The sequence below is a fragment of the Brassica rapa genome, chromosome A07 (assembly GCF_000309985.2).
Source record: "Brassica rapa cultivar Chiifu-401-42 chromosome A07, CAAS_Brap_v3.01, whole genome shotgun sequence".
Lineage (NCBI taxonomy): Eukaryota > Viridiplantae > Streptophyta > Magnoliopsida > Brassicales > Brassicaceae > Brassica > Brassica rapa.
This window is the reverse complement of record NC_024801.2, coordinates 8,506,448-8,527,581: the sequence shown is the minus strand read 5'-3', so window position 1 is coordinate 8,527,581 and position 21,134 is coordinate 8,506,448. Positions and strand designations below refer to the sequence as shown.

The window sequence follows — 21,134 nt, the reverse complement described above, 5'->3', positions numbered from 1 at the left end:
GGTGAAATTTTTGATGGGAGCTTATGAGAAGTTGTGCGAGGATGCGAAGCTGAAGGATGATCGCTTTGATTCGTTGGAGTCGCGAGTCGACTCACTGGATACGAAGTTGTCATCGATGGATTCTAAACTTGATTCGGTGCTGAAGGCGTTGGGGAAACAACCGGTGATTGATCGATCACCAAACCAGACGCCGATACGAGATCCTGGTCTCGCGTCGTCCCATTCGCAGGTACGGCCTTCTCGTTTTGAGAGAGTTCGTGAACATTCACCATTGGCGTTTCGGATGGATGAATTGAATCTAGACAATCGTGAGAATATGCTTAAGAAAATTGAGATGCCGTTTTGCGATGGTACTAGAGTTTCGGAGTGGTTGGTGGATGTGGAGTATTTTTATGAATTGGGGAGGTATGATGAGGAGGCGAGATTGGATCTGGTTCCGCTGTGTTTGAGAGGTGCTTTGAAGAAGTGGTTTGCGTGGGTGATGCGTCGCGGTGGATTTGGGAGTTGGCAAGATTTCAAACAGAGATTGTTTGTGCGATTCTCTGAGTCTATTGAGGATGAGCCTAGCACACGCTTGTTTTCTATCAGTCAAAATGGTTCTGTAGCTGAGTACGTATCGGAGTTTAAAGATTTATCAGCTCAGGTGTCGGGATTGGATGATCATCACTTGGAACGTATTTTCTATATCGGTCTCAATAGGGAGATGAAGGAGGTGATTCGCATGAAGGAACCTCAGGGCCTTTCAAACTACATTGCAGCCGTGTTAAAAATGGAGTCTAGCACGTTCTGTCGTGTTTTGGGTGATGCTTCCAAAGGGGCTTCGAAGCCTATAACGAGTGGTGGCAATACTAATACTCGTTCTGGTGGGTACTATAATAGTAATCAGAAGGCTGTGATGTTGGATATCAAACCACAGAAGGAGAATGTTCCACCTTTGAGGCCAACTCAACGACCAAGACAGCGTCATTCTGATGCAGAATTGGATGCGTTAAGAAGGCAGGGGCTTTGTTTTAAATGTGGGGATAAATGGTCGAAAGCACATGAAGCAATATGCCCAAAGAAGGAATTTCGGGTGCTGACGGTCATTAATGGTTTTGAAGTGGAACTCATGGATGCTGAAGAGGAGCGAGAGGAGAAACCTGAGGAGTGGTTACACCCAGAGTTGAAAACATTATCTTTCTCTGCGTTTGTGGGTATTGACGCCCCTAAGACAATGAAGTTGTTGGGACGTGTGGCAGGGAGTGACGTTATTTGCATGGTGGATAGTGGAGCATCGCATAATTTCCTTTCTCCAACGGTGATGCAAAAGTTACAATTGAAGTTGTGTGAAGCAGGAGGTCTAGATGTGCTTTTGGGGAATGGTGTGATAGTTAAAGGGTTGGGAGTGTGCAGAGATGTTCCTATTCAGCTTAACAATGCGTGTTTCATCTCCGACTTTATTTCTTTGGAATTGGGATCAGTGGATGTTATTTTGGGAGTTCAATGGCTGGAGACTTTGGGAAAATGTGAGATGGATTGGAAGGAACAGGAGTTGTCATTTTCTTATCAAGGTGGGAGAGTTACCTTGTTGGGAGATAGGAGTTTGCACGGTCCTCGTCTGTCCTTGAAATCTTTACATTCCGCAGTGAGTACAAAAGTGGAGATTCCGGAATTGCTGCTCTCTAATGCAGTTGCTACATCATCTACAGCTACGTGTGATCCAGCGATTTCGGAGCTGTTAAAGGCTTGGGAGTCGGTGTTTGCATTGCCACAGGGGTTACCTCCTTTTCGTGGTAGTGAGCACTCTATACAATTACTTCCAGGAGTTTCCACGGTCTCGGTTCGACCGTATCGTTACCCACACGCAACTAAGGTAATTATGGAACAAATGGTGGAGGACATGTTGCAGTCTGGAGTGATACGTGCTAGTACTAGTCCTTTTTCAAGTCCGGTTTTACTTGTGAAGAAGAAGGACAACAGTCATCGGTTCTGTGTGGATTATCGAGCCCTGAACAGAGTTACGGTCTTGGACAAGTTTCCTATTCCAGTCATCGATCAATTGCTTGATGAGTTGCATGGTGCTGTGGTGTTCTCTAAGCTTGATCTTCGTTCTGGTTACCACCAAATTCGTATGGTCGAGGAGGATATTCCCAAGACAGCGTTCAGGACAGTTGAAGGTCATTACGAGTTTCTAGTGATGCCTTTTGGCCTCACTAATGCTCCAGCGACGTTTCAGGCATTGATGAATAAGATTTTCAAGCCATTCTTACGGGACTTCGTGTTAGTGTTCTTTGATGATGTGCTTGTGTACAGCAAGTCGGTAGAATTACATGTGCAGCATCTTCAGGCCGTTTTGAAGGTGTTTCAGGAGAATCAGTTATATGCAAACAAGAAGAAATGCGTAATGGGAATGACTCAGGTAGAGTATTTGGGGCATATAATTTCTAAAGATGGCGTCTCAACTGATAGTGCGAAGACGGTAGCTATGCGTCAGTGGCCTACTCCTAAGAATGTTAAGCAGCTGCGGGGGTTCTTAGGTTTAACTGGTTATTACAGGCGTTTCGTCTGGCATTATGGAATAATTGCTAAGTCACTTACGACCTTGCTGAAGAAAGAACATTTCTTATGGACTTCTGCTGCTCAGTTAGCTTTTGAGGAACTAAAAAAGGCTATGTGCACTGCTCCAGTATTGGCTTTACCTGATTTTTCGAAGAAGTTTATTGTGGAAACAGATGCTTCCGGCGTGGGTTTGGGTGCTGTTCTGATGCAGGAGAAGAAACCAATTGCATTCTTTAGTTATGCTCTTACTGATCGAGAACAGTTAAAACCTGCATATGAGAGGGAATTAATGGCTGTGGTGTTGGCAGTCAAGAAGTGGAGACATTATTTGGTTGGAAGGAAGTTTGAGGTGCATACGGATCAGCGTAGTTTAAAATTCTTGTTGGAACAAAAGGAGGTTAATATGGAGTATCAAAGGTGGTTGATTCATTTGTTGGGTTTTGACTTTGAGATATTTTACAAACCGGGGTGTGAGAATAAGGCTGCGGATGGACTTTCTCGGAGCATGTGTTGCTTGGATGTTTCTGCGAGTACCTTGTTGCTCTCTTTGACGGCTCCTACAGCTTTACAGCTCCAGGATTTGTATAAGGAAATTGACACTGATCCGGAGTTACAGAGTATGATCAAAAGGGTCTTGGATCGTTCTTTGCTCAACAATAACTATCAAGTGATTGAGGGTCGCCTGTGGTACAAGAGGAGGCTGATGATACCTAAGACATCGACTTTCATTCCGTTACTATTACATGAGGCGCATGATAGTTTGGGGGGTGGTCATTCTGGTGTTCTGAAGACCCTTAAACGGGTGCAACGTTCATTCTATTGGGAGGGCATAACACGGGCGGTGCAGAGGTATGTGCAAGAGTGTGTTGTTTGTCAGACACATAAGTCATCAACACTGTCTCCTGCGGGTCTTCTTCAACCTCTTCCCTTACCAGTGCGTGTGTGGGATGAGATTGCAATGGACTTTATCGAGGGCTTGCCTACTTCTCAAGGGGTGAATGTGGTGTTGGTGGTGATTGATAGACTGAGCAAATATGCTCATTTCCTTAGTCTTCGTCATCCTTTCACTACGGTGGAAGTAGCAAACTGCTTTGTGGAGGGTATTGTTCGACTGCACGGGTTTCCTAGTAGCATTGTGTCGGACAGGGACCGCATTTTCTTGAGTTCGTTCTGGAAGGAGGCTTTCCGTTTGGCAGGCACGCAGCTCAAGTACAGCACGGCTTTCCATCCTCAAACTGATGGTCAGTCTGAAGTGTTGAACCGTTGTCTTGAAACTTATCTGCGCTGCTTCGCATCTGCTCATCCTCGTACGTGGCGTAAGTTCCTTCCTTGGGCGGAGTTCTGGTACAACACGTCCTATCATACTTCGTTAAAGACTACACCGTTTCAAGTGGTTTATGGTCGGGAACCTCCGGTAGTGGTCAGGTTTGAGGAGGGGTCTACGAGTAACTTTGATCTGGAAACGTCTTTGCGTGAACGTGACAGAGTGTTGGCTCTCATCAAACAGAATTTGGTGCGCGCTCAGGATTTGATGAAGAAGACGGCTGATAAGCATAGAAGGGATGTTTCATTTGATGTAGGGACGCTGGTGTATTTGAAGCTCAGGCCGTATAGGCAGCATTCTGTTTCTCATCGGGTGTGTCAAAAGTTGGCTGCTAAATACTTCGGTCCTTACCGTGTGATCGCTCGTGTTGGGAAGGCAGCATACAAGTTGGATTTACCCCCAGTTTCTCGTATACATCCCGTTTTCCATTGTTCTCAGTTGAAAGCGGCGTTAGGAGTGGATCGTGTCGTTCACCCTTTACCAGAGAATTGTATTGATGAGGTAGAAGCTGTTCCAGAACCATTGGAAGTCTTGGCTAAGCGTTATGATCATGAAGGTTATTTGGAGTTGCTGGTTCGCTGGGTGGGGAAGCCATCTCATGAGAATTCATGGGTTTCGTTTCGATCGTTTGTCAAGGATTTTCCAGCTTTCAAGCTTGAGGACAAGCTTGGTTTCAAAGGGAGGAGTATTGATAAGTACCAACGTTCTTATGTGAGGCGGGAAAGGAAGGTTATGAATAAGGAGTTGGATGACGTCAGCGATCCGAGTGATGCATTCTTATTGGAGGAAATGGGTGATCTGGCAAGTAAGGAGAAGTCTCTGAAGGAAGTGGAGGGTTAGCGGTTAGAGCCTCTCAGCTCGAGATGGAGTATTAATAAAGGAATAGAGTCGTTGTAGTTTCTTTATGCTTTGTATGTTCTTTGTAGACGATATGAGTCTAGAGGCGATCGTTATGAGATCGTAGATGAAGATCATTATCGACATGAGATGATGATCTGAATCTGAACTTGCAAAGCTATTTCTATTTTCTATAAACGAGTACTTCTTTTACAATCTCTCAGTCTTTCGATCTACTAAACTCTATCATATTCTCTGTTGTTTAGTAGAAGATTCAAGAGAACTTAACATCTTGTCATTGTGCAGCGGCTATACAATGTTTGAAAAGGAAGAGATTATATGAGCAACAAGTTGAACAGCTTGGCAACTTCCAGCTCTGTATCCATGATCAAGTAACCTTTTTCTTTTTTTAACTTTTGATGAAAGTTTGCTTACTAGTTTAAGCGATGACTTTATATCTCTTGTTGTAAACTACAGATGATTATGTTGGAAGGTGCCAAAGCAACAATAGAGACTGTAGATGCTTTGAGGACTGGTGCTGCTACTATGAAAGCTATGCAGAAAGCTACGTACGTGTTTTATATATATAACTAACCCCTATTTTTATTTATTTAAGCAGCAGACTAAGTGTGTTTTGGCAGAAACATTGACGATGTTGACAAGACGATGGATGAGATCAATGAGCAAACCGATAACATGAAACAGATCCAGGACGCATTGAAAACTACAATCTGTGTTTTTTTAGGGATTGTGAAGAAGCCTCTGAATTTGAAGAAGCAGCAGGAGACGAGATGTTTTGATGACGACGACGACGTCTTCCTTTTTCTTTAAAGCTATTTTCCTTTTTTCTTTCTTTAGTTTTAATGCGAGTTATTATTGGGTTCACCAACCAATAGAAAATTGTCATTTTAGATCTATTATCTTTTAATTAAAGAAACCAAATAACTTGGCAAATTATATTATCTTTCAAAATAAAATTTAAAAATAAATAAAAATAATATATAAAAACGAATTCAAAAAAAAAATGTTGTCAACAAAACACTAAACCCTAAACTCTAATACTAAACCCTAAACTCAAATCCTAAACCCTAAACCCTTGGGTAAATCCTAAACCTTTGGAAAAACACTAAACATGTTGTCAACAAAACACTAAACCCTAAACTCTAATCCTAAACCCTAAACCCTTGGGAAAACCCTAAACCCTTGGGTAAACCCTAAACCCTTGGGTAAACCCTAAACCCTTAGGCAAACCCTAAACCCTTGGAAAAACAATAAACATTTGAATAAATTCTAAATTATAAATCTTAAACAGTACTAAACTCTAAATTTTTTTAAAATAATTTTTTTTTAGAACTATTGTTATTTTTATTTATTTAATCTCTTATTTTTTATTTTAAAAGCATAATATAATTAAGCAAGTTATTTTGTTTTCTTAATTAAAAGATACTAAATCTAAAATGACAATTTTCTATTGGTTGGTTCCAAGAAAAAGTCTTTTAATACCTTTTTTGACTAATCCTACATGGCAATTTGATTGGTAATCAATAGTGAGGTGAATTTAGAAGATTCACCATAGAGGTGAACCTAAGTTTTGTTCATAAAAAAAAAAGGGTAAAAACATGTGCATCAGGAGTTCAAAGAGAGGGGATCGCACGTTTTACAAAAAAATATATTAAAATAAGCATAAATGAAGATTTTGTCTCGTTCTGCCTCTCCCGAGTGAACCCGGATTGTAACTGTTCTGCGGGTCCACGCCACGTGGCGGCCCGCTATTAGTCACTTTATTTAATTTTTTTTAAATCAAACGAAAAAAAATAATAATAATAAAAAATTAATTTCTTGAACCCCAATGAGCGGTTCGCCGCTGCGCATGCTCTAAGACTCCGCTAGAGTCAGGACTCATGAGACATCCGCAACGCAGCGGAAGACAAGGAGGGAGGGAGAGCAACTTTTTATTTTTATTCCTTTTCTTATATGTTCTTTAATCCAACGACAAAGGCCCCAGCTCACTTCAAGTTTTCACTTGACTTTCTTCTTTTTTTTTTTTTTTTTTTTGGTGTAAGACTTGACTTGACTTGACTTTCTTCTTGCCCACGAATAACCACGAGTTATGCCACATCACTTCCTTTACTTGAATTCCAATCCACCAATCGTCTGTTACGTACGTCCTCGTTTTTTATTTGAATTTTCAGCCTTCAGCGGTAATACAAACATTGATACTTATAAGAACTTCTCCCTTTTAAACTCAAGCTTATTCTCAAGTTTGAAATCCGGATATTAATTTCGAAGAAATAGAATCCATGAATTATCATGAGCTGGTTTGACATATAACTGAACAAGTAATTCCAACCCTCCAACTACATCGAAATAGTTTGCCAAAAACGTATTCTCCCAAAATAAATTTCATTTGAAATTTGACGGTCTTGTGTTCGTTCTACGATCACTGCATTTATGTAATCTATAAAACGAATAGTATTCCGATTCAATAAGGAACACTTTGCAAGTTAAGATGCCGATTACAATCTCATGATGATAGGTAATTATACCCATAGAGTTTGAAATTAACATACAAAGCACAAGAGATGATCTGATCAAGATTGCAATTATACCCATAGAGTTTGAAATTAACATACAAAGCACAAGAGATGATCTTATTACAACTTTCTTTATTTATATTCTCTTTCCTTTTATAATGTTCAGTCCAATGGCAAATACTCCAACTTATTCCAGTTAAGATCTATGATCTGATCAAGATTGTAATTACACCCATAGAGTTTGAAATTAACATACAAAGCATAAGAGATGATATGATTATTATTCTTGGGTTCACCCCGTAGGTTTACCAACCAGTATGATTGTATTATTTCATATTTGATATCTTTTAAAAAATGAAACAAAATATTGTCAAATTATATTATGTTTTTAAAATAAAAAATTAAAAAATAATTAATAAAAAATAATAGTAGTTATAAAAATATATTTTTAACATCGTCAGCAAAACACTAAATACTAAATCTTAAACCCTTGGATAAATCTTAAAATCTAAATCAAAAACACTAAACACTAAAACACTCAAGAGTTTAGGGTTTAGGATTTAGTGTTTAGTGTTTTAGTGTTTAGTGTTTTTGATTTAGAGTTTAGGATTTATCCAAAATTTTAGAGTTTACCCAAGGGTTTAGGGTTTATCCAAGGGTTTAGGATTTAGAGTTTAGGGTTTAGGATTTAGGGTTTAAGGTTTAGTTTTTTGCCGACGACGTTAAAATATCTTTTTTAAAAAAAATCTTTTTTTTTATAATTACTATTATTTTTTATTTATTTATTACCTTTTTATTTTAAAAAAGAATATAACTTGAAAATATTTTGTTTCTTTTGTAAAAAAAAGACTATATTTTGTTTCTTTTTTTTTAAAAGATATCGAATATGAAATAACAAAATCCTATTGGTTGGTGAACCTAGAGGTTCACCTTTGGGGGTGAACCCAAGAATAATTCATCTATATATAATTGGTTTTTTCCCTTCTTTTGACAAGTGGCACGAGGCTTTTGTGTCATCCATGTATTTTTTTTTTATTTTAGATCCTTCTTCTTTTAGATTATTTCAATTTGGTCAATTACTTTCTAATCGTGAACTATCTAATCATTTCTGCACTAACTATTATCGTATGAAGTTTGATAATCTATTTTATTGTTCACTAAAATTCAAGATGAATAAAGAAATAAATAAAATAATAGAAATATATTTACATATTTAATTTATTCACAACTAAAAATAACATAAATATTTTTTGTGCTTTTTTACCATTTTTTATTATTTAATTTACAAATTATATATTTATTTAACTATTAAAAATATAAAATGACCAAACTAATAAGAAAAAATTAGACTGCAATATGTAATCTAAACATAAAACTTCCACAACGAGAGAGAAAAAAACAAAATAACATAGTAATACTAACTCAATAAAGGTTTGGAGCTGAAAAAAGATCAACAAAAAAGACTAATCTATCTCATCTTACCATAGAATGTCTTGGCTAGAACAAGCAGACGTGAGAAAACAAATAAAAAGATAAAATAATCATCGGAAGAACAAAGTCACCACGAAACAAAAAGATACATGTCTAAAGCACCAAAAGCACAACCACCAGCTAAGAGATAAAAAAACATCTAACAAACTAAACAAGCACATACAAGGTGCTCATGCCAGCGAAGAACCACAAAACTCTGAATAGAAGAAACCAAAGCTCCTAAAGACTAATTCTGCACACACAGGGATGCATGAGAAGAAGATATACAACCTGAGTGGGGGAGAATGAAAACCAACCCCCGAGAAACCAAAGCTTAAGCTTGAGACCATAAACAACCTTCCAAGCGCACAAAGCATACATAAAGAAAAACACTATCTAAACCTGGAGTAGCAAATATGGGGAAAGGGAGAGCCACAAGAGACGTGATCAGCGATGAAAGGTGCAACGAGATGAGAGAACAAAGAGATAAAAAGAGACAAAATGAAATCAACAAACCAAACCGTTGAGCCATCCTCGAACGCTATGAAAAAAAGCATAGAAGTCAAATCACCAAAAACGAGATCTTGAAAACCAAGACAAGCAGAGACTATTGACCGCAAACCAGCGACGAAGAAAACGACATCAATGACAACTAAACTCTAACCCAACTCAACGAGATATAGTTTCTAACTTTAACCAAAAACCTAGGGAAAAAGAAGACCAATATTCACCGAAATAACATACAACCCCGTAAAAAACAGATGCACAACATGGAACTAATATGTATGATCTATAACAGATACCATATAATCTTACAGAAAAAGAATGTGAGGAAAAACAATAGCACATAGATGAGTTTTTTCCCAGTGATAGTGAGAAGCACTGTACACCAGAGAGGTGAGGCTTGACTCAATCTACACTCTCATAGCAAGCACATCTTGAATCACCGATCTCATATCGATAGGGTCTAGACTCATACGTCTAACCAATTACAACTTCAAGCATGATCCTAAACATCTCTCAGGCTCCCCTTTTATACATACTCCCGTCTTCTTCCTGTTTCAGAGATCTAACGGCAAAACCTCTCGCCCATCTAGAGTCTTCCCTTAGCTCTAGTCCTTCCACGTCATCCTATCAGTTCTTGACATCGATTTACTTAATTTTCAACTGCATGACAGAAGCAAGATGCAGAACTATTCAAGTGATTTACAAATCACCACAGGTGAAAAGGATTCTTCATATGAGCTATCAAATCCCAAAAGGGAACGTCATGTTGATCCCTAGCAGTTTATTGCAAGGTGAATTGTTGGAATTGAAAATTTGGATTAATGAGTTGAGCGAAGTGGAATGAAAATGCTTTGTTGACTAATAGATGTTTACTTGGTCTGTTTTTTTTTTGTTTTTCCTAAAAATCTTTGTATAGCTCCCTCCACTCGTCTGCAAGCCAACTTTGATCTTACCTTGCATGTGCTCTGTCTCAATTATATTTTGTTATCTTTATACGAACTAAGGATAAAAGTGTAAGGTTCATATGTTTTATCTTCCACGAATCAAGAAATCAGACTTACAATATATATATGCTCCACCCATTTTCTTCCAATATTTATGCATTCAAACCAAACACTAAAAAAAGCACCATCTTACAACTTCTGATATAAAGAACTAACAGTAATAATAATTAAAAAAAACCTTAGGAAACAATTATTCAGGCTCTTAAATAATGTCTACACTCTTCTCACCGTGCTGCCTGGGTAACCGATACAGCCATTGTGGGAGAACGAATGAGTAAAAATAAGATCCATTCGGGTGGTGAAGAAATCTCAGAATGGGCCCACCGCTGTGGAGCAAACACGCACGGAGCAAACACGCACCATTGCGTAAGTTAAAAGCTATAAGACGTTGGTGCTTCTGGCTAAGAAAGTAGGCTGTTGTAGCATCAAGAGAGTCAACTCTCAACGGAAAATAATCGAAGTAGGTCTCAGTCAAATCCGTAGAGATTTCAGATATTAGTTGCCACTCCCAGCTCTCTAGCCGCCATACACATAACTTATGGTCTACACTTCCATCATCATTGTCTTGGGAGACTATGTTCATATACATGAGACTTCCTTGATAAGTTGTGCAAGCTCTTTTGAATTTGACACGTTTTTCTAAATCAGGGAAAGCCGTGTAACGGAACGGACCAGATTCCAATGTAGTGGCGTTGAAATCCATGGATACAAGTTCATCATTACTGTGGGATAGCCAGTGAAGATTCCCGTTCAAGCTAATTGTATAGTTACACTCACAGCTCTCAAAATTATAAGGGAGAGAACTCCACAAACCTGTCTCAGATGAATATACTAAGTACCCAACATCGCTCTTAGATGAATATGCAACAATTTTATAACTTATAACGACGCCGTTATCAGTTCGCGTGGCGATTCCAAAAGGCCAGAAAATTCCACTATTTTCAAACGCTTTAGGAACATCGATTTCAATGCATTCCTGTGAAACTGGATTAGCCACGCACAAGGATCGTTTCTCGAAAGTCGACCCAGAATATCTGTAAGACGATACGTCGATCAAAACAAACCCTGCATCGCTGTAAGCCACGACGCTGCCTCGTCGGTACTTTCCTCTCTGGTTCTCGAACTTGTGGCTAATGAAAGAGGAGATGTAAGACTCTAGAGACCGTTCAAGTCCCCAAGTTTTGCATCTGTAGTGAGCCAAGAACTCTGTCCTATTAGATGCACCTTTAATGAGCGACCATGAAGAAGATTGAGTGTTCTGGTGTTGAGACATGAAAAGATCGCGGAAAATCGGAGACTCAACCACTGAGTTCCATTGCTTGCAAACCAGTTTAAAACTTGTGAAGACTTTTATCGGTAGTCTTGATAATATTGTTGCACAGAGATCATCTGGCAAGAAAACCATTCTCCTCTTTCTCTGTTTCAATGGGATTAGGGTTTTACTTATTTTTCTCGGACATGGGTGGTTTGCCCTTATATCCATCAATTAGAGCATCATTATCCCACATACCCTAAATGAGTCTTTTTTTTTTAATACTTTTAATGCAAAAGTGAATTAAAAAACCCGAAAATTTAGGTATTCCAATGCAAGTCTCTTAATTAAGAGTTTTTAACAAAAAATTTAAACTTAAATATTAAACTTATTATTTTTTTATTTTTCTTATTAAAACATTATTAAAATAACATTTTAAACATAGATTTTAAAATAAAATATAAACAAAGATTAGTAAAATAAACGATAATAATTTGAAAAATAAAATTTCTTAATTAAGATTTCTTAGAAAAAAATATTAAACATTGTTTTAAAGATAAAAATTATTTATTAAATAAAACATATTAACAATAATTATTTCATAAACGTACATGGTCTTCTACACGATTTCTTTCGATATAAGCTCGTTTTTTTAAATTTTTTTTCTTTCTTCTTCTTGATCACCATAATGAATGGTAAAATTCTCAAAGGTTTGATCAAAGTGTTGATCAAAATATTGATCAAATGTATCATTAATTGATTCCTCTTAAGTGTTTTCAGAAGAAGAAACCATATATGGTGTTTGATCAAAGTGTTTTTAGATTTTCATAAAAAGAAAGAAGAAGAGTGAATGGTGTTGTGAATAAAACTTTGGTGTTTACAAACTTTATATAGACACAAAGCATCATCAAGTCCGTGACATAATAAGTTCTTTCGCCTTGACATAAACCTTTTCATTCAAAACATAACAGATCAAAGTAGTTTGTGATATGTTCCAATCAAACAAAACAAACAAGTTTATTCTTTACAAACAGGAAACAAGTAAAAAGAACTAAGTTGGTGACACCAGAACATATATCTCCAGCCTCAAGCTGACGGTGTTGATTACCACCGCATTTCTCTTCTTCCACTGCCATCTCAAACTGACGGTGTTGGTTATTCTGATGATGAAAACCATCTTCAATTCCCGCAGCGTTGTCTCTTGTGTGGCCTCTGCTTGTTCTTCTTCTTGTATGAATTCGTGTCTAAAGGGAAACATTACTTCGTTTAGTTAATGGCTTGTGTTAGTCTCCAATAGTTTCCCTGTCGCATTTTGTTTAGGAATCAAAACTCTCATGTCTCTGCAAAAGGAAACAGAGAGTCATGCCTAAACATAAGATCAAGTAACACAGGACATCTAATATGAAGTAACTAATCAGAGTCTTTTTGACCTCACAGTAAATAGCTCACCACGGCAGTGCTTATCTATTGGGAGATAGAATACAACATTAAGTTTTGTTTACAGAGCAAAAACATATTATTAGCTCAGATGCAAGAAGATACTAACACACAAGGCAACAGTCGTGAAGAAAGTTTTGTTTGTCTCTTCTTTATCTCTCAGGACTTCATCTTCACCCTTGTGTGGTAGAAGATCTCTGCTCTCCTTCTCTGTACTAACATACCACACATAAAACATTATCATCACAATTAAGATCACAGTTCATACTACGATGTAGAGAGTCTCATCTCCTGAAGAAGCATTCACCTGAAGAAAGGTCATCTTCCTGATCAGTTCCTAGGGAGCAGGCAATGTGAGGAAGACGGCGATTCACAGCTGAAAATATCGTAAACCAAAAGCACATTAGATGAATCCAAATTACATGAAAATGCAATTTTGAGAGAAAGGAGAGATCTGAGTAGGGGTGGGCGTTCGGGTACTCATTCAGGTTTGGATCGGGTATTTCGGATTTTCGAATATTTTAGTATAGATGTATAAAATTCGTTCGGATATTTCTATACTTCAGATTGGGTTCAGGTACTTTTAGTTAGGGTTTGGTTATTTCGGACCGGATTCGGATATTTAGATTTTAAAAAGAAAAACAAATCAAATTCTTCATTGCTCAAGTTTTTGTATTTAAAAATATCCCTTTAACTTAACTGTTTTTAATAGAATAAATGATTAATAGATATTTCGGTTCGGGTTTTGGTTCAGGTTTTTCGGGTCGGGTTCGGGTGCGGCTTCTAGTATATGAGCAACAGAGAAAACATAAAACCAAATTTTGTTTGAGTGTCCATTAACAGTCCAAACGTGGGCTTTACCAGAGATTCCTTCCGCTATGGGTGTGTTCCCGAGTTTCTCATACAGTGACAATTCTGAATATTGATCAATTTTGTTTACTAAGGTAGCAAGGATCCCGGAAAGGCCTATGGCTATCCTTTTCTGAATTCAATGATACATCTGAAAAGTGAAAAATGAATAATGCTTTAGCAGTAATTATATATCATAGTTGGACACATGACACTCTATAACTTGCACATCATGAAACAGAAATCCCATTATATACTATACTAGGGGGGTGTCTGCGGATAATTATTTTTCTTGAAAAAAGTTTTTATTTTATTTTTATGTGTGTCATTTTGCCATTTTAATGCCATTTTTATTAAAGGTGGTATAGTACACTATCAATAAATGTTACAATCCTACCAAAAAAAAAAATAAATGTTACAATTAGAAATTCACTAAATTTGTCGTTTTGTAATGCTGATATTATTAGATTGAAATCATATTTAAATAATATTATTTTTTAAATAAGTCAAATGTAAATATAATGCAAACCGAAGAATGAATGGTTAATAATATAATATGATATATCAATATGGTTTTTTGTATTTGTTTCGTCCAAAACCTAGCAATTATTGGTTACAATATCACAATACCTATAATTTATATTTTATGTCAATAAGTTTACTGAGTAAATTCACTCTAGAATAAAATAAATATATAATTTGTAAATAATAATAAAAAATAGTAAAAATAATAAAATAATAAAATTTTATGATAAGTTATCATTAGTTGTGAATAAATTGAATATTTAAAATTATGACAAAAAAATTGAATATTTAAAATATATTTCTATTATTTTATTTATGTCTTTATTCATCTTGAATTTTAGTGAACAATAAAATCTATTATCAAACTTCATATAATAATAGTTAGTGCAAAAAGGATTAGATAATCCACAATTATTTTATTTTATTGTTATTAAGAGTATGACTTTTGGATAATGTAACTTTGTGGTTGTTTTTATTTGTTAAGAGCATTATTTAGTGTTTTTAGTGTGTTATGTAGTAGTTGGTGATAAGTTAATATATTTTGTGTTTTTTTTCTTCAGTAATGTGTTGTTGAATGTATAGTACTTGTTAGTAGTGAATTTAACATATAATGTAAAAGCATATTGAATTTCAATAACTTTACATTTAGGCATTTGTCAATTTTAAGATAAATGGTTTCAACGTCAAAATTGTATTTTATTTTTTTTCATATTTTTGAACATTATAACTTTTAAGATGTTTTTTCCCCTCTCCATATATTTTGACCTTGAGCCGTCACCATCTCTGTTTTTCGTTTACTTTTCTAGTGTGCGGTCACCATCACTGGACAAAAACTCACTTCCTGCTCTCGTTCTTCCTCGCCATCTTAGTCGGTGAGATTATACGGAATTAGTTGTAAATCGACTTTATGAATTCTCAGTTGTGTGGTTGTTTCTCACAACGTTGTAGGCTTTTCCAGTCAACATTGGTTATCCATGAAATTCAGACAAATTCAAAAAGAGCAATGTTCAAAAATGTGAAAAATTAAAAATAATTTTGACACCGTTAATCTTAGAATCAACAAATGCATAAAGACAAAGATATTGAAATTCAATATGTTTTTCATCTGAAACTCACTTCAGACAAATTCAAAAAGAGCAATGTTCAAAAATGTGAAAAATTAAAAATACTTTTGACGCCGTTAATCTTAGAATCAACAAATGCATAAAAACAAAGATATTGAAACTCAATATGTTTTTCATCTGAAACTCACTTCACCACTAACAAATAGTATTATACATACAACAACACATTATTAAAAGACAAACACATAATATATTAACTTATTATCTACTACTACATAACATAATAAAACATCAAATAATGCTCTTCACAAATAAAACTGACCACATAATTACATCATCATAAATTCATATTTAAGAACAATAAAATAATTTCGCGCGGACACCCCTCTAGTTAAATAATATTATTTAGTTCATATCCTTCAATAATTGAATGGGTAAGCAACTTGTTAACTTATTTTGTTCGTCAGCAATTTAATGTAAACTAGTGGGGCTACTTTTAAAGTTTGTTTATGCGATGGTGTGTTATTCAATAATTGACGTTTATGTAAATACCCTGTATATTAATTCTGGAGCATTAAAATATATTTTCGTATTCACGTGTCATTACGAGAATGATTCTTAGAATTGTTAGAAAAATAAGTTGGTCCATACTTATGTTTTTTATTAAACTAACTATCAAATTAATTAGTAGTGTACAAAAAAATATTTTTTCTTTCATTAAATAAAAGTTACGAAATTACCTAATATTGTTAACATATATATGACAATTAATGATTATGAATAATACATATTTGATAACAATTTTTATAACCTCTCTCTTTTTTAAAAAAAAAATTATATACTATTCAAAAGAAATTAAACAATCACATTAAGGATATAATAAAAAAAATTAGATTTTTTTCTTATACGTTATATTTTTAGTTTTTAAAAATGACTATAAATTAGTATAAATGGCAAAAGTCCCACATTGAAAATTTTGTGATCAATAGTCTAACTTTTTTTTGTTCAAGCAAGATACAAATGATCATATATCGTAAGGGTGGGCGTTCGGATACATGTTCGGGTTTGTATCGTGTATTTCAATATAAAGGTATAGAATCCGTTAGGGTATTTCTACACTTCGAGTCAGGTTCAGGTATTTTATGTTCGGGTTCAGATATTTAAATTTTGAAAAAAATAAATAAATTATTCATTGTTTAAGTTTTTTGTATTTAAAATTTTTTTTAACTTAACTAGCTTTCTAATTTTTTAAAGATTAAACTATTAGTATGTTTGGAGATAAAATTAAATTTAAAAATAGAAAGACACTAATTTAGTTGTTGTTTTGAAATTTTAGATGCAACTTTTGTTAATGCAAGAAACAAGAGCTTGATATGTATTTTAACTGAGTTGCAAATGATTTTGTCCATAATTATATGTATATTATCTAATTTTGAGCAATAAGCATCATTAATATAAATATTTTGAATAAAATAAGAGAAGTAGGCTAGAAATATAGAGTTAAATATACTTATGTTTGGTTATCTTCGGATATCCATTCGGGTTCGGATATTACCCGTTCGGATTCAGATATTACATGAACTGGTGAAATAAGTAATTTGTTTTGTTGTTCTAGAATTAGATGATTTTTAGACCGAGCTGGTGAATATATACTAGACAGACATTTATATTTTGAGTCTGCACTTATATTCCATAACAACTTCATATATTAGATTTGAACACTAACTTGTTAATATAGTTTCCAGGTGATTTTATTTTTAAAATTTTGATTCTTAAATATGTATCTAGAGTGAAACTAATTTTTACAGATGTCCATTTTTTTTAAATTGAACACTTCTCTAATTAACTGAATTCATAGAAGAAGTTAAAAAACAAACTTAACTCATATCAATGAAAAAAAGACGAGAACGAAAGCATAATTTTATAAAGGTAGAAAACGAAATCACTTATGGAGAGTCAATAGTAAACAAATCGAGAGAAGAAAACCTAATCCACTTTCGTCATTATACGATCGATGTTGCCTATTTGGTTTTGGTGATTTGTGTCAGCCGCAAAACTTAATTTTCTTTTGTGCATATGAAGTCTTAAAATAATAATGAGAATTAATACGTTAACTCTTCAACAACGATGATATATTTAAGAGATCAATATTTGTATTCGTCGTTTATAATCGATAAATATTGTAGTGTCGCAAAATGTTAAAACCATTTAATAAACAAACATTATTATAAAAACTCACTCCGCGCATGCGTCCGGATTTTCATCTCGTATATTATTGTAATGTAATAAGCACGTGCGCAAACAGAAAAAGAAAAGAAAAACTCACCCTAATTGGTGGTATAATATATATATTGATAATATTTTGAGATTTATTAGTGGTTATCATCGTCATTGTGCAGAATAAAAATATTTAAAATTTTATATTGCAAAAAGAAGATAAGACTTGGAGTTGATTAGTATTCTTTGCCACATTATTTGTGGTTCATATATGTTGTAAGTTATCAGATTCTGATCGTATTCTGATTCAAATAATTGTTCAAGCATTAATTGTAGAAATGGCAGATGTGACTGTAATTTCTTCAAGCATTGTTCGACCCCAAAACCTAAACCAATCTAGTCGAACAAAGATCCATCTCACTCCATTTGATCTCAAGCTTCTTTACGTTGATTATCCTCAAAGAGGTCTTCTCTTTCACAAACCCGACCCGGAAACCCATCTCATCTCTCGGTTAAAGACATCTCTTTCAACTGCTTTAGACATCTACTTCCCCTTCTCCGGTCGTCTTGTCAAAGAGGAGAATCTTGAAGACAACACTATGTTGTTTTACATCGACTGTGACGAGCGCGGCTCATCTGGTGCTAAGTTCATCCATGCCGAATCCAAATCATTGTCGGTGAGTGACATTCTTCAGCCTGATGGCTCTGTTCCAGATTTCATGAGTCATTTCTTCCCATCAGTCGACGTTAAAAGCATCAACGGCCTCACGGAGCCCTTGCTTGCGCTGCAAGTCACCGAGATAAAAGATGGTGTTTTCATCAGTTTCGGTTATAATCACATGGTAGCTGATGGAGCTTCCATTTGGAGTTTCTTTAATACTTGGTCCAAGATATGCTCTGATGATTCCGACAATCTGAAGAACCACAACCCTCTTAAACTCAGAGGATGGTTCCTTGACGGGATCAGTTTCCCGATATGTGTTCCAGCTTCAGAGACGGTGGTCCCTTCTCCAAGACAAGAAACTTCTTTGCGTCCCACTTCGAATGAAAGAGTGTTTCACTTCACAAAAAGGAATCTTTCAAATCTCAAAGCCAAAGCCAACAACGAAGCTGGCTCCAGCGACCTGATTATATCGTCCTTACAAGCGCTTTCTGCACATTTATGGAGGTCCATAATCAGACACAGTGGTATGAGCGGAGAAGAAGAAACGCATTGCAAATTAACCGTTGATATGAGGCAGAGACTAAACCCTCCGCTTGAGAAAGAGTGTTTCGGAAACTTGATCCTCCTGGGGGTAGCTACGGTCACGGTTGGGGAACTGCTGGATAATCAGATGGGCTGGGCTGCTTCGCAAATAAATAAAATGGTGCGCTCGCAAACGGATGAAAAGTTCAAAACTTTTGCAAAGAATTGTGTCAGAGACGTAAAGATACTAGAAAAAGGTTGTGGGAATCCAAAGGTTTTTGATTCTGTGGTTATGTCGAGCTCTCCTTGGTTTGATGTGTATGGAAACGATTTCGGTTGGGGTAAGCCGATTGCAGCTAGAGCTGGACCCGGAAATAGTATGAGAGGCAAGCTTGTGCTTTTTCAGGGGGTTGAAGAAGGAAGTATTGATGTTCATGCGACCTTATGTTCTCATTTGCTTCTGAAGTTATTGGCTGATGTTGAATTTTTAGAGAATGTGACCATTACTTGATTCTAATTTGATTTGAGAAATAAAGCTTAGGTGCTTGTAATTCGGTGTCTAGGAAATGGCAAGTAACGATGGTAAAATAATTCGGTGTGAACGGCGAAGACGTATATGCTTTAGATGGAGATCAAAAGAGTGAATGTGAATAGTAAATTTTCTTCATTCCTTATAATTATATCGTTTACTAATAATATTCTTTATGTGTTTCTTGTTCATTCCTTTATTTTAATGAAATTTATAAAATAAAACTATTAAATTTATGGTTTGATTGGCAAAATATTTTAAAAAATATTATGCTCTTTATTATTCAATCAAAAGATATTGTAAAAACATTTACAAAATGCTAATGCTCTCTGAGTACTTTTTGTTCAGTATTTTTATATAAATATTTTGGTAGAGCATTTGCATTAAAAACATATAAAATTTTAAAAAATATTTATATAATTAATTTATTCTATTTAATAATACCAAATTATGTTATATCCAAAAAATACTTGCTTAAAATTACAACTAAAATATTTTTAACTTACAAAATATTCACATTTAAAATATAATATAATTTATATGATTAACTATAAATCATTATTTTAATATATATATATATATAAATAAAAATAAATATATTATATATCATATATTAATTTTATGATAATTTTATATATGAATTTGTTCTACCAATCATTTTACTAAGTACATTAACGAGAGTATATATAGTTTCTACATCATACTACTTTTGTAGCATAATGAATTAATGATACTGCTTCATGACCTTAAAAAGATAAATTGCATTCCATATACAAAAAAGGCATAACGAATCCACCAATATTATCTAGCATCTCATCATCCTCATCATCCATCAGTATTATCTCGCTTTGCAGTTTACTACACCCACCATATTGGATATTCATAATGAGTCCATGTAATTAAGCTCAAGTGCAACACGGTGCAAGGTAACCATATCGCCGAAAGGGATAGTCATTGATGGGTTTCCATTATTAAGAAAAGTATATTTTGTCAGACATATAAGCTTGCATAATGTATATATTTTTGTGGATATATTGCTGAGAAATCTTATTTCTATGTACTTCTTTGTTATTTTCATTTTGGGTTCCATCAACAACAAAAGTTACTCTCCCCACAACAAAGTTGTTGAGGGCGAAGGAAGTGGTATTTAGCAACACCTTTAGCACCGGTTGTTGCATACAAAATTGGACCGGTGTGCCAATCCTCATCGCAGTGGCCGTAACTCTGATGTCGTTGTAATATTGATTGGAGGGAAATTCCTAGCTTCGAGGAACAGCCGTAACGTATGTTGTCATTGTAATATTGGTTGGCTTCGAAGACCAGAACCCACTCAAGGAGTTGGTAGCTAAGGAACACCGGTGTTCTCTCATCCAACAATAATCATCAAGTTCTCCATTGTCTCGTTCTGTTTTAACATAGCTCCAAAGCCCAGTCAGACTCATCAGGTACAAAATACCAGTTGGCATTACTCTCCTTACCCCAATCTCCACGCCACGAACGAACCAGCCTTCCTATCTACAAAAGTTCAAACTTCAAACAAGATTTGTCATTATATATACAAAACAAACATAGTAAGATTTATCTGATAAGAGAAGAAAAATAGCTGGAGCAAACGACATGATAAATGGCAAACATGATATTTATTGCTCAACTCAACATCCAACAAAGATATGTTCATAAATAACATAACCTGGATAAAGACTGCATTAAATAGCTCTCTTATATATGTGTACCTTGTGTTCTACTGAATCAGGAAGTGAGTTGACGAAGATGAAGTCTAAGATTCTATTTAAAGCAGTTGCTTGATTTGTGAGTCGGTTAGTTTCACTTGAACGCTTAAATACACAATAACATATGCACC

General features: G+C 35.2%; 3 protein-coding genes across 8 annotated transcripts; 2 read left to right on the top strand and 1 right to left on the bottom strand.

Moving 5' to 3' along the window:
• Positions 1-1,434: 1,434 nt before the first annotated feature.
• On the top strand, positions 1,435-19,518 carry LOC103828621 (uncharacterized acetyltransferase At3g50280). 2 transcript variants are annotated; one of them, XM_033274484.1, is made up of 2 exons: positions 1,435-1,530; positions 18,024-19,518. In XM_033274484.1, exons 1-2 carry the CDS (start codon positions 1,464-1,466, stop codon positions 19,253-19,255), a joined length of 1,299 nt encoding a protein of 432 aa, XP_033130375.1. In that variant the 5' UTR covers positions 1,435-1,463; the 3' UTR covers positions 19,256-19,518. The 2 variants fall into 2 exon arrangements, with proteins under 2 accessions (XP_033130375.1, XP_009102495.1); XM_009104247.3 differs by lacking the exon at positions 1,435-1,530 and having other exon boundaries at positions 16,202-19,518.
• On the top strand, positions 4,794-5,886 carry LOC117126612 (vacuolar protein sorting-associated protein 32 homolog 1). The gene is made up of 4 exons (XM_033275096.1): positions 4,794-4,811; positions 4,969-5,091; positions 5,177-5,268; positions 5,341-5,886. Exons 1-4 carry the CDS (start codon positions 4,794-4,796, stop codon positions 5,528-5,530), a joined length of 423 nt encoding a protein of 140 aa, XP_033130987.1. The 3' UTR covers positions 5,531-5,886.
• On the bottom strand, positions 8,507-16,089 carry LOC108869103 (F-box protein At3g28330-like). Of its 5 annotated transcripts, none has more exons than XM_033274489.1 (3): positions 13,009-16,089; positions 12,897-12,930; positions 8,507-12,806 (listed from the first exon to the last, which is right to left on the bottom strand). In XM_033274489.1, the coding sequence occupies exon 3, from the start codon at positions 11,695-11,697 to the stop codon at positions 10,417-10,419; it is 1,281 nt and encodes a 426-aa protein (XP_033130380.1). In that variant the 5' UTR covers positions 11,698-12,806; positions 12,897-12,930; positions 13,009-16,089; the 3' UTR covers positions 8,507-10,416. The 5 variants fall into 5 exon arrangements, with proteins under 5 accessions (XP_033130380.1, XP_033130382.1, XP_033130381.1 ...); XM_033274491.1 differs by having other exon boundaries at positions 13,013-16,089; XM_033274490.1 differs by having other exon boundaries at positions 8,507-12,930; positions 13,013-16,089.
• Positions 19,519-21,134: the final 1,616 nt, after the last annotated feature.

What these genes read in the sequence shown, in the direction of transcription:
- LOC103828621 (XM_009104247.3), top strand. Translation starts at nt 17,897, where the DNA reads ATGGCAGATGTGACTGTAATTTCTTCAAGCATTGTTCGACCCCAAAAC.
- LOC108869103 (XM_033274489.1), bottom strand. Translation starts at nt 11,697, where the DNA reads ATGGATATAAGGGCAAACCACCCATGTCCGAGAAAAATAAGTAAAACC.
- LOC117126612 (XM_033275096.1), top strand. An exon ending in AGCTCTGTATCCATGATCAA is followed by an intron (nt 5,092 to 5,176) that starts GTAACCTTTTTC and finishes TGTAAACTACAG; the next exon opens with ATGATTATGTTGGAAGGTGC. An exon ending in AAAGCTATGCAGAAAGCTAC is followed by an intron (nt 5,269 to 5,340) that starts GTACGTGTTTTA and finishes GTGTTTTGGCAG; the next exon opens with AAACATTGACGATGTTGACA.